This window comes from Phocoena phocoena, chromosome 19, assembly GCF_963924675.1.
Source record: "Phocoena phocoena chromosome 19, mPhoPho1.1, whole genome shotgun sequence".
NCBI lineage: Eukaryota > Metazoa > Chordata > Mammalia > Artiodactyla > Phocoenidae > Phocoena > Phocoena phocoena.
Window position 1 is genome coordinate 2,247,170 of NC_089237.1, and position 12,099 is coordinate 2,259,268.

General features: G+C 40.1%; 1 protein-coding gene across 1 annotated transcript in view; it reads right to left on the reverse strand.

The window, feature by feature from the left end:
- The window catches only part of ABCA5 (ATP binding cassette subfamily A member 5), a 52,189-nt gene that overhangs the window by 2,367 nt on the left and 37,723 nt on the right, over positions 1–12,099 (reverse strand). The window contains exons 26-35 of the mRNA XM_065898118.1: positions 11,556–11,630; positions 10,693–10,784; positions 4,925–5,051; positions 4,504–4,621; positions 4,311–4,402; positions 3,369–3,544; positions 2,923–2,998; positions 2,234–2,328; positions 1,390–1,509; positions 141–290 (exon numbers count right to left, since the gene is read on the reverse strand). Coding sequence (XP_065754190.1) covers positions 141–290; positions 1,390–1,509; positions 2,234–2,328; positions 2,923–2,998; positions 3,369–3,544; positions 4,311–4,402; positions 4,504–4,621; positions 4,925–5,051; positions 10,693–10,784; positions 11,556–11,630 — 1,121 coding nt within the window. The remainder of the gene's footprint in view (positions 1–140; positions 291–1,389; positions 1,510–2,233; positions 2,329–2,922; positions 2,999–3,368; positions 3,545–4,310; positions 4,403–4,503; positions 4,622–4,924; positions 5,052–10,692; positions 10,785–11,555; positions 11,631–12,099) is intronic.

Sequence of the window (12,099 nt, forward strand, 5' to 3'; positions counted from 1 at the left end):
GCTTCATAAAACTCCATTCATCAAACTACATTAGTCCAATATTGGTTATACTACATTTTTTCATTAATCCATAATACAATAACCAATTTTTATGATTACTGCTGTACAAAGAAATGTAACTAAATTTTTTAAATCTTTACCTTTCCTGACGGCTTGCATTTGGGAAAATATGCTGAATTTCTCTTTGAAGACGGTCTACTTCTAGGTTTTCTATCCAGTCCTTTAATTTGATTTCCAAAAAGTATCCTTTTCCAAATTTACTCTTTAGATGTTGGACTGTCCCAATACATCTGTAGTAATTTTTAAAAGGAAGTACAGATATAAGATAACCTGACAGTTTTAAAGATAATTTCTCACTTAAGAATGATTTAAATAAAATTCCCACACTGGAATACTTGTCAATTCATATAAAAGGTGAAAATATAAGAGATAATACAGAGTTTTCATATACCCCTCCCCCAACTTCAGTTTCCCTAATACTGTCATCTTGTATTACCGTGACACATTTGTCAAAATTAAGAAACCAACGCTGGTATATTATTACTGAGTTTACTGCCTTTACTTGGACTTCACCGGTTTCTCCACTCATGTCCTCCTTCTGCCCCAGAGTCCACCCAGGATCCCACTGTGCTGTGTGGCCACACCTCTTCAGTCTCCACTGCTCGGGGACACTTTCTTATTCTATCCTTCTTGGTCTTGGTCGTGACTTGGACAGTTTTGAGAACTGTTTTTGTAGGATGTCCCTCAATTTGGGGTAGTCTGATGTTTTTCTCATGATTAGACTGGGGTGTGGGTTTTTGGAGCAAAGAACACAGAGCTGAAGTACTTTCTCATCACGTCCCAGGGGGCATGTGATGACCACATGGCCCTGCCTGCTTAGGGTGGTATTTGTCCCATTTCTCTGCCGTAAAGTTACTATCCACCCCTTCCCATACTTTAGAATACAGACTGGCTTTAAGTCCAGGCGATACTTGGGAGGTACTACACAATCTGGCATCTTTCTGTAAAGAGATGTGTCTCTACTCCCACATTTATTTACTTACTCCATCGCTTACCTATATGAGTATGAACTCGTATATTTATTTTATACGCTGAGTTACAATCCCATACAGTGCCTACCAATTTTTAAAAACAGCAAATATCCTGCCTGAAAATAACACTCTCAGTTGTTGAATAATTAAGCCAATTCCAAACGCAGAGTGGCTGGCCAATTTTTGGAAAAAAGTAACATATTTCCAAGTGATTCTACAGAAAGCTGATAAAACAAGGGAGCGTTTTTTAACATTTAAGCTAATGTGTATTATTATAAGTTTCTGAAATGACAGCGTTCCAAATCCAGACACGTGCTCCGCCCTGCACCCCTCTCCCCACTCCGCGGCAAACAGCCACCTTAGCTGCCCAGACACCAGGATAGCCACTCGGTCACAGACAGCCTCCACCTCCTCCATGCAATGAGTGGCCAGGATAGCTGCCCGCGTTTTGTTCTTAAACGCAGCTCTAATTGCTCTCCTACAAAATACAAATAAAACGAAAAGAAGGGAAGGTGGCACCTGAACGTCCATGAAAATACCTGAGTTTTAAAAATCCAACTATTTGGTTAATTTAAATTTATCAAACATCATTGCTATAATTAGTATATTCTGCCCAACTGTGATTCTTCTATCCCAACTCATTTTACCTTATTTTTGAAAGCTTGTCAAATGGAAAGAAAGTTCACGATTTCAAGCGTTTCTATGGGTTAAAAGTATGCTAACCAACCGATTACAGAAACCGATGGCTTTTCACGTTATAACAAAAACAGCCACAGAATCATAGGGAAAACTTAACATGCGTCTGAACCAAACCTCACATTTTATAGACATGGAAACCTAGGCTCAAAGAGTTGCTCAAACAATGATGAGTGCCTAGAAAGAGAGTTCCAATGGACATTTAGGACAACACTGTTATGAGATGTTTACTTACATATGTTACTTTATACAGGAAAAAAAACCTTTAAAAAACGATTCAGAAAACAGTACTCTCATTTTTGTCCTGGCACACATAATATACTGTTAACAGCTGATGAAAAATATGATCAGGTTTAAAAAGTTTAAGGGGATCTCGAGAAATTTTTAATTACGATTTCTCCTTTTGTGCAGGATTTTTAATCGATACATGTATGTAACTAACACAAAACCACCCGTGATGATGCTACAGCACAATGGGTCTCAAGCGTCCCTGACGTCATACTTACCACATGTGCTGTTTGGCTTTAGGGTCCATACCTGTGGATGGCTCGTCTAGCAGAGTAACAGGAGGGTTCCCCAGCATACTCAGAGCAAAACACAGCTGGACGGAAAGAAAACGGAGCGCGGGGAGGCTATAAGAAACTCTATCAGGTGGACCTAGAGTCTGTCATACAGAGTGAAGTAAGTCAGAAAGAGAAAAACAAATACCGTATGCTAACACATATATATGGAATCTAAAAAAAAAAAAAAATGTTCTGAAGGACGTAGGGGCAGGACAGGAATAAAGATGCAGACGTAGAGAATGGACTTGAGGACAAGGGGAGGGGGAAGGGTAAGCTGGGACAAAGTGTGAGAGTGGCATGGACATATATACACTACCAAATGTAAAATAGATAGCTAGTGGGAAGCAGCTGTATATAGCACAGGGCGATCAGCTCGGTGCTTTGTGACCACCTAGAGGGGTGGGATAAGGAAGGTGGGAGGGAGACGCAAGAGGGAGGGGATATGGGGCTATTTGTATACGAACAGCTGATTCACTTTGTTATACAGCCGCAACTAACACAACAATGTAAAGCAATTATACTCCAATACAGATGTTAAAAAAAAAAAAGAATGTGAAAGAAGAAAAGAAAAAAAAAAAAGAAACTCTACCAGGCACCAGACTGCACACACACTTGTCGTTAAATAAAAGTACCTTTCGCTTGATTCCTGCAGGTAGTTTCTTTACCGTTTTCTGGAGATGTTCTTTTAAATCAAGTGCATTTGTTATTCTGCAAAATACACAATACAAAATGAGTGTACCATGATGCACATAAATACAAGTATAAAGTGATCACTGACACTGTTTTTTTCCTAGAACAATTACTCTGTCGAAGCTCACTTTAAATAAATTAATATCTTGATTAAAAGGTTCACTTTAAAATAGGTTTCATGACATTTATAGGTACATTCATTCTGTACTTATAAATAAAAATGTTTCATTTTCATGGCTGTCATAATTTGGTAAAGAATATATGAAAAATGAATGATCTTCTTCTATGAAAATTATGATCCACGGAAATGCCTGCTATGAAATTTTAAAGCCGTGGCATGTGAACCTTTCTCCAGGTAACAAAAGGGCTCTAAAGACAATTATTTTACCGAATTATGACCTCCTTCATGTCACTGGCACTCATTCCTTTCACAGCTCCATAAATTTCAAAATGTTCCTGTAATGTAATCTCTGGCCACAGTGGGTTTATCTGAGGACAGTAGCCCATACACTTTACGGCATCATCATCTCCAGCTGGGTCTGAAGAATAGTCTCTTAGAAATACCTGCAGAAATATAAACCAAGTGTAATGACTATTTTTGCTTAACTTCCATCGTAAAGGAAGTGGCAAGTGGGTTAATTCAAACTCCTTCCAAACTCCTGACTTCCTAAAGTCAGGGTCACAGCAGGTCAGATTCTCACCCTTTTCTGATGAAGAAACGACACACATGGCTGCGTCAGAGATGAGAGACATGGCTAGAAAAGGTGGCCAGGGATGCAGGGTTGGGTGGGAAGGCAAGGCCCGTTTTAACCAGGAGGATCAGGGGGCCCCACGGAAAGGTGATTTCTGAGCCAAGGGAACATGTGAATTTGCTCATCTGGTTTTCTGTGGGGTAAGGAATAGCCAACATAAGGAAAACCTAAGGTAAAAGGAAAAGAGTGAAGTGTGCCCGGCATTTTCCAGCAAAGAATGAGCCAGCGTGGCTGGTGTGATCGAAGGCTAGCTGACGGCAAGGTCAAGGTTAGCTCCTCTATTTCCTGAAGTTAATACAACGGGCTTCTATTAAGTCGGTGGACAAATCACCCATGCTTGTAATCAGCATAAAAGCAGAAATACTGTACATGTGTGCGTTCTGCATGTGTGCATGCAAATGTGACTATGTACGTTATTCTCACAGATAACCAAAAAGATCGTAACTTGATCAAGCTATCCTAAAAAATTAATATTAAAACATGAAATTTGAGCATAAAAATCCCATTTGTCACTAAGAAGTTTATTTTAATTAAAAATATAAATCGTATTCAATATATCCCACACCGTTATACCATACCTGGCCTGAAGTTGGTTCTATATCACCAACCACAATATTAATAATCGTACTTTTGCCTGCACCATTTGGACCCAATAGTCCCAAGATCTCTCCTAAAGGAATTAAAAGAAAAATTGTCATATGTAAATCAAACTAAAGAATGAAAATTACTCTTCCAGAAAAGTTATTCAAGAAAAAATAATTAAATACCAGCCTTTTTTCACACAGAAGGAGACATATTTATTTGCCACTTTCTTTATTTTTCTTGTAGGAAGAAAATCTTTCTTGTCTTCATATTCTTTATGCAAATTGTTGACCATAATGGCTGGCTTCTAATAAGGGAAACAGGATTTAAAAAAGAGTGATAACTCAGATATCCATCGTTCAATGACAGGCCGTACACAGCTCCTGGCCGTATCGTAAGAACTATATTTGCTAATAAGGGGTACTGCATAGATAACTATCCATCTATGACGGGAATAACGGCTTGTTCAAAAGAAAGTGGACAAACATTTTTTCAAAGACAAACTTCTTGGCAATCGATTCATATAAGGGGACAATTTTCGAGGCTAACCCTGTGCAGAGGGGCTGCTCACTGCTCACCGCACGCGGCTCAGCAAGAGAGACTGAGTTACCTCCTCGTGGCGCTGGCAGCTCAGCAATTCTTTGACCTTCACCCTTTCAGCTCTGACATCTTCATCTTCATCCTCATTGTTTGGTGGTTCTGGAGACTTCCTACTTTTGGACTTTGTTGTAAGGGTCCTGAAAGTATAAATAGATTTTCAAATAATTAAAATGGTAAGAAATTGAAGCACTACATAGAGAAAAGACTGAAAAAAATAGAGCAACATGAGATCTGTTGTCGGAGATCAGTTATCTCTTAAAGGTAGAAATTACAGAGCTATTTTTCACTCACTGACATCATTTGGATGATATTATCTAAATTCATTCATTTATTCAACAATTATTTACAACCAGTATGTGTCAAGCACTAGTTCACAGAAAGATAAAAAAGATTTTTAAAAAACCAACACAGACCCCGCTCTCAAAGAATTTACGTCTTGGGTGTACGTGAGATGACCCAGGCAGCGTGGACAGAGAGGCTGAAGTCAGCATCCGTAGCAACACCATAAAGGTGGGCAGAGGAAAGAGCGCTTCCAAAGGAAATTCTGAAGTACTATTAAGAGAGGTAAAGAGGCAAATAGAAGTTGACATTATGGGGAAAAAAAAAAGAAAGAAAGAGGAGAAAAGTTTAAGGGAAGAAGTCAGTCACATTTAAGGCTGTAGATCAGTTAAAGAGGGTAAGCCTACTTTACCAGACAGAGAGGAGCCATTAGTTTACCTTACCACAAACAGGAGCAGCCAAGAGGTGAGGGCAGGAGCCAGATGGCAGGAGTTAGGGAGTGAATGGGACATGGGAAAGGAGGTGACAAACTGGAGGTGGAAGCCTTCTGGCTATAAAAGGAAAGAGACTGTCTTTTCTCCATTGTATATTCTTGCCTCCTTTGTCAAAGATAAGGTGACCATATGTACGTGGGTTTACCTCTGGGCTTTCTATCCTGTTCCATTGATCTATATTTCTGTTTTTGTGCCAGTACCATACTGTCTTGATTACTGTAGCTTTGTAGTATAGTCTGAGGTCTGGGAGACTGATTCCTCCAGCTCTGTTTTTCTTTCTCAAGATTGCTTTGGCTATTCGGGGTCTTTTGTGTGTCCATACAAATTGTGAAATTTTTTGTTCTAGCTCTGTGAAAGATGCCAGTGGTAGTTTGATAGGGATTGCACTGAATCTGTAGATTGCTTTGGGTAGTATAGTCATTGTCACAATGTTGATTCTTCCAATCCAAGAACATGGTATATCTCTCCATCTGTCTGTATCATCTTTAATTTCTTTCATCAGTGTCTTATAATTTTCTGCATACAGGTCTTTTGTCTCCTTAGGTAGGTTTATTCCTAGGTACTTTATTCTTTTTGTTGCAGTGGTAAACGGGAGTGTTTTCTTAATTTCATTTTCAGATTTTTCATCATTAGTGTATAGGAATGCAAGAGATTTCTGTGCATTAATTTTGCATCCTGCTACTTTACCAAATTCATTGATTAGCTCTAGTAGTTTTCTGGTAGCGTCTTTAGGATTCTCTATGTATAGTATCATGTCATCTGCAAAGAGTGACAGCTTAACTTCTTCTTTTCTGGTTTGGATTCCTTTTATTTCTTTTTCTTCTCTGATGGCTGTGGCTAAAACTTCCAAAACTATGTTGAATAATAGTGGTGAAAGTGGGCAGCCTTGTCTGGTTCCTGATCTTAGTGGAAGCGGTTTCAGTTTTTCACCATTGAGGACAATGTTGGCTGTGGGTTTGTCATATATGGCCTTTATTATGTTGAGGAAAGTTCCCTCTATGCCTACTTTCTGGAGGGTTTTTATCATAAATGGGTGTTGAATTTTGTCAAAAGCTTTCTCTGTATCTATTGAGATGATCATATGGTTTTTCTCCTTCAATTTGTTAATATGGTGTATCACATTGATCGATATGCATATATTGAAGAATCCTTGCATTCCTGGGATAAATCCCACTTGATCATGGTGTATGATCCTTTTAATGTGCTGTCAGATTCTGTTTGCTGGTATTTTGTTGAGGATTTTGCATCTGTGTTCATCAATGATATTGGCCTATAGTTTTCTTTTTTTGTGACATCTTTGTCTGGTTTTGGTATTAGGGTGATGGTGGCCTCGTAGAACGAGTTTGGGAGTGTTCTGCCCATATACAATGGAGAAAAGACAGCCTCTTCAATAAGTGGTGCTGGGAAAACCGGACAGCTACATGTAAAAGAATGAAATTAGAACACTCCCTAACATCATACACAAAAATAAACTCAAAATGGATTAAAGACCTAAATGTAAGGCCAGACACTATCAAAGTCTTAGAGGAAAATATAGGCAGAACACTCCATGACATAAATCACAGCAAGATCCTTTTTGACCCGCCTCCTAGAGAAAGGGAAATAAAAACAAAAATAAACAAATGGGACCTAATGAAACTTCCAAGCATTTGCACAGCAAAGGAAACCATAAACAAGACGAAAAGACAACCCTCAGAATGGGAGAAATTATTTGCAAATGAAGCAACTGACAAGGGATTAATCTCCAAAATTTACAAGCAGCTCATGCAGCTCAATATCAAAATAACAGACAACCCAATCCAAAAATGGGCAGAAGACCTAAACAGACATTTCTCCAAAAAAGATATACAGATTGCCCACAAACACATAAAAGAATGTTCAACATCACTAATCATCAGAGAAATGTGCAAATCAAAACTACAATGGGATATCATCTCATACCGGTCAGAATGGCCATCATCAAAAAATCTGCAAACAACAAATGCTGGAGAGGGTGTGGAGAAAAGGGAACCCTCATACACTGTTGGTGGGAATGTAAATTGATACAGCCACTATGGAGAACAGTATGGAGGTTCCTTAAAAAACTAAAAATAGAACTACCATATGACCCAGCAATCCCACTGCTGGGCATATACCCTGAGAAAACCATAATTCAAAGAGAGTCATGTACCACAATGTTCATTGCAGCTCTATTTACAATAGCCAGGACATGGAAGCAACCTAAGTGTCCATCGACAGATGAATGGATAAAGAAGATGTGGCATGTATATACAATGGAATATTACTCAGCCATATAAAGAAACGAAATTGAGTTATTTGTAGAGAGGTGGATGGATCTATAGTCTGTCATACAGAGTGAAGTAAGTCAGAAGAGAAAAACAAATACCGTATGCTAACACATATATATGGAATCTAAAAAAAAAAAAAATGTCATGAAGAACCTAGGGGCAAGACTGGAATAAAGATGCAGACCTACTAGAGAATGGACCTGAGGACACGGGGAGGGGGAAGGGTAAGCTGGGACGAAGTGAGAGAGTGGCACAGACACATACACACTACCAAATGTAAAACAGATAGCTAGTGGGAAGCAGTCACATAGCACAGGGAGATCAGCTCAGCGCTTTGTGACCAGTTAGAAGGGTGGGATAGGGAGGGTGGGAGGGAGGGAGATGCAAGAGGGAAGAGTTATGGGGATATATGTATATGTATAACTGATTCACTCTGTTATACAGCAGAAACTAACACACCACTGTAAAGCAATTATACTCCAATAAAAACGCTAAAAAAATAAAAAATATACATATGATCAAAAAGAAAAAAGGAAAGAGAGGGGGTAAGAGCTAGAGAGGGACTCAGGTTTCAATGCGATTGATGAGTACTTTGTTTTATATGGGAGGAAGGCGACCCCCTCCCAAAGGGAAATATACCCTAATAAGATCCAAAAGGGAAAGACACAGAAAGAGAGAGCTGACTGAGCAACATCCTTAAGCAGACAGAACACAGGAAGACTTGGATAACAAGGGGGACACCTTCCTCTGGGGCTGGGAAAAAGCAAAAGTGACGAAAGATGTGGACAAGTGTGTACACATTTTATAATTTATAATCAGGTGCTTCTGTTTCCTGAGACAGATGGCACGATCATCCACTGAGGAGTAAGAAGTGAGGTGAGCTGAGGTGACTCTGAGAATCTGAGGGATACAAAGAAGGCCTGCGAGAACTACAGAAAAGAAAAAGATAGGAGGGGACTTCCCTGGTGGCGCAGTGGTTAAGAATCCGCCTGCCAATGCAGGAGACACGGGTTCGAGCCCTGGTCCGGGAAGATCCCACATGCCGCGGAGCAACTAAGCCTGTGTGCCACAATTACTGAGCCTGCACTCTAGAGCCCACGTGCCACAACTACTGCAGCCCGTGTGCCTAGAGTCTATGCTCCGCAACAAAGAGAAGCCACCGCAATAAGAAGCCCGCGCACCACAACAAAGAGTAGCCCCTGCTCGCCACAACTAGGGAAAACCCACACACAGCAACGAAGACCCAACTCAGCCAAAAAATAAATAAGTAAATAAAAAAAAAAAAAAAGAAAAAGATAGGAAGCTGCTGAGTAGGTAAAGGCGTAGGGCTGCCAAACAGCGTTAAAACAGAGCTGAGTTTCTATGGGATGAGTATGTAGCATCATCAATGGCTCTGATGCAAACAGAGGGTGAAGTGGAACAGAGACAAAAGTCACTGGCTTGGAGAAAATCAGAAACTGAGGGGTTACGATGTTGGAAGGGTTACCTGTGTGGATGCTGAAATCTCCCCCAAAACGAGAGCAGGAATAAAGGCAAAGACACAGAAGGAGAGCCAGACACTCTGCCTCAGTGGATGAGGGGCGGGTCCAGCGGCTAGTGAATAACCCCTATACGTTTTCCAATACTTTGCAGTTTTCTCCAGAATGTGAATATTCAGCAAATAAACAAATACGTGGGAAATATAAAAACGAAATTCAGAACCAGTTTGGTACCAACGGCCATATTTCAAGAAATAACTCTTCTTCAAATTTAAAACGTCCTTTGAAAAAAAATGCACAGACTTGGAGAAAATATTTTAAAATATATCTGATAAGAGATTGTAACCAGAATATATTAAAAAAACCTCAAAATTCAGTAATATAAAGACAACCCAATTTTTTAAATGGGCAAAGGATTCAGACTGACACGTCTCCGAAGTAGATATAAAAATGAGCAATAAGCACATGAAAAGACACTCCACATCATGAATCATCAGGGAAGTGCAAATGAAAACCACGAGACACTAACGTGCACCCACGAGAACAGCTAAAGTCGAAACGACAATAACACGTATGGGCAACAACGTGAAGAAAACAGAACGCTCGTCCATTCCTAGGAGTAAAATGGTGCAGTCACTGTGGAAAACAGTCTGGCAGTTCTTGAAGAGGTTAAACATAAAGCCACCACAATGACCCATCAATTCCACTCCCAGGTATCCTCCCCAGAGAAATGAAAACATACGTCCACATAAATACGTGCACCCAGATGTGCATCGTAGCATGACTCACAGTAGCCAGAAAGTGGCTACAGCTCAAATGCCAACCAACCGATGAATAGATCAAGTGTGGTATATCCTTACAATGTAATATTACTCAGCAAAAACAAACAAAAAGGTAATGAGGTACTGCTACATGCTACAACGTGGATGAACTTCCAGAACGTTATGCCCAAGTAAAAGAAGCCAGACAAGAAAAGACCCCACCTTGCATAATTCCATTTAAAGGAATGTGTAAGATACGCAGCTCTATGGAGACAGAAGGTAGATCAGTGGTTACACAGGGCTGGGGGCCAGCTGAGCGGGGGAAGGACGTGACCAGCGGACACAAGGTTTCTTTTTGGGGGTGATGGAAATGACCTGCAATCAGATTATGGTGATGGCTGCACAACTCTGTCAATATAGTAAAAAAAAATATATATTAAAATTAAAAAAAATTAAACCTGAAATTTAAAAAACTGACCTGAAAAAGGGATCCTTTCTTAATGATCTGCCTCCATATTTTTTCTCGTAGTACTGTAAGAGGAAAATCCACAGCACACACTGCAGGTAAGGCTAAAAGAAAAGCAGGTTACAGCTCGTGACTGAATCATTTTGGGTTTTTTTCTTTCCCCCCGTGTACCAACAGAACCAAAACCACATACATCAGGCTCCTTTCCATCACTGAAAAACTTCGTCACAATTTTTTTTTGCATGTCATACAATGAGTTAAGAATAAATGTTAATGGATGGACATATATACACTACCAAATGTAAAATAGCTAGTGGGAAGCAGCCGCATGGCACAGGGAGATCAGCTCGGTGCTTTGTGACCACCTAGAGGGGTGGGATAGGGAGGGTGGGAGGGAGACGCAAGAGGGAGGAGATATGGGGATATACGTGTACATATAGCTGATTCATTCTGTTATACAGCAGACACTAACTCGACATTGTAAAGCAATTATACTCCAATAAAGATGTTAAAAAAAAAAGAATAAATGTTAATACAAACCAAGGTTGATTTTTAGTAAAATGACCCTTCACATACTTTTCTACCTCTGTAAAGTTCATCTGTTGTCAGCTTCATAAATTATAATTTTAAAAAAGCTTTGTTTTTGCTTCTATGGAAGCCAGAATTATCATTAAATAGAATTAACGACGTGAAAAAAACAAGTACATTAAAGTGGATGTATTCAGTAAGTGAAATGCGTATTAGCTAGCATTAACTAACACACTGACTTCTTATGCACCTTCATTTTTATGCAATGGAATAAAAACTAAAAAGAGAGTTAAAACCATATGACCAAACCACTCATAAGGTAACATGCTAACACAGTTATTTCTTACCGATATAACAGCCACCAAAAGACGATCCCATGGGTTGTAGGTGCCCTCTTTTTTTTGCATATTCTTCCAAGAAATCTAAGACAAAACGTTTTGAAAATTTGTATGTGGCTGTGATACTGTGATATAATGAAATGTGGTCTTTGACCACAGTTCCTGGCACAGAACTTCTAAAACCCTTGGAATTTCCTGAGTGACAGAGGGGACAGGAGTGTCTCTCATCGTATAAAACAAGCCCCTCTCAACCTCAGCTGAGTCTATGCTAATGAGGGGACTCTCAGAGGAGGATGGAGGCTGACTGACAGAGGACCAGCCAGACTAGAGGGCTGGAACTTCCGGCCCCAGGTGCCACCACCAGGGAGGGGAGAAGAGCGTGGAGACTGATTAGCTCATCCTGCCCAGGTCATGGGACCTCCACAAAGCCTCTAACACGCTGGGAGGACGACTCTCTCCAAACTGCAAAGGGACAGGAGCTCTGCCCTTCGGACCATTCTGGGCCCTGCCAGCCAGTTCTAGAGCAAAGTACTGATCCCCGGCAAGGGGTCCA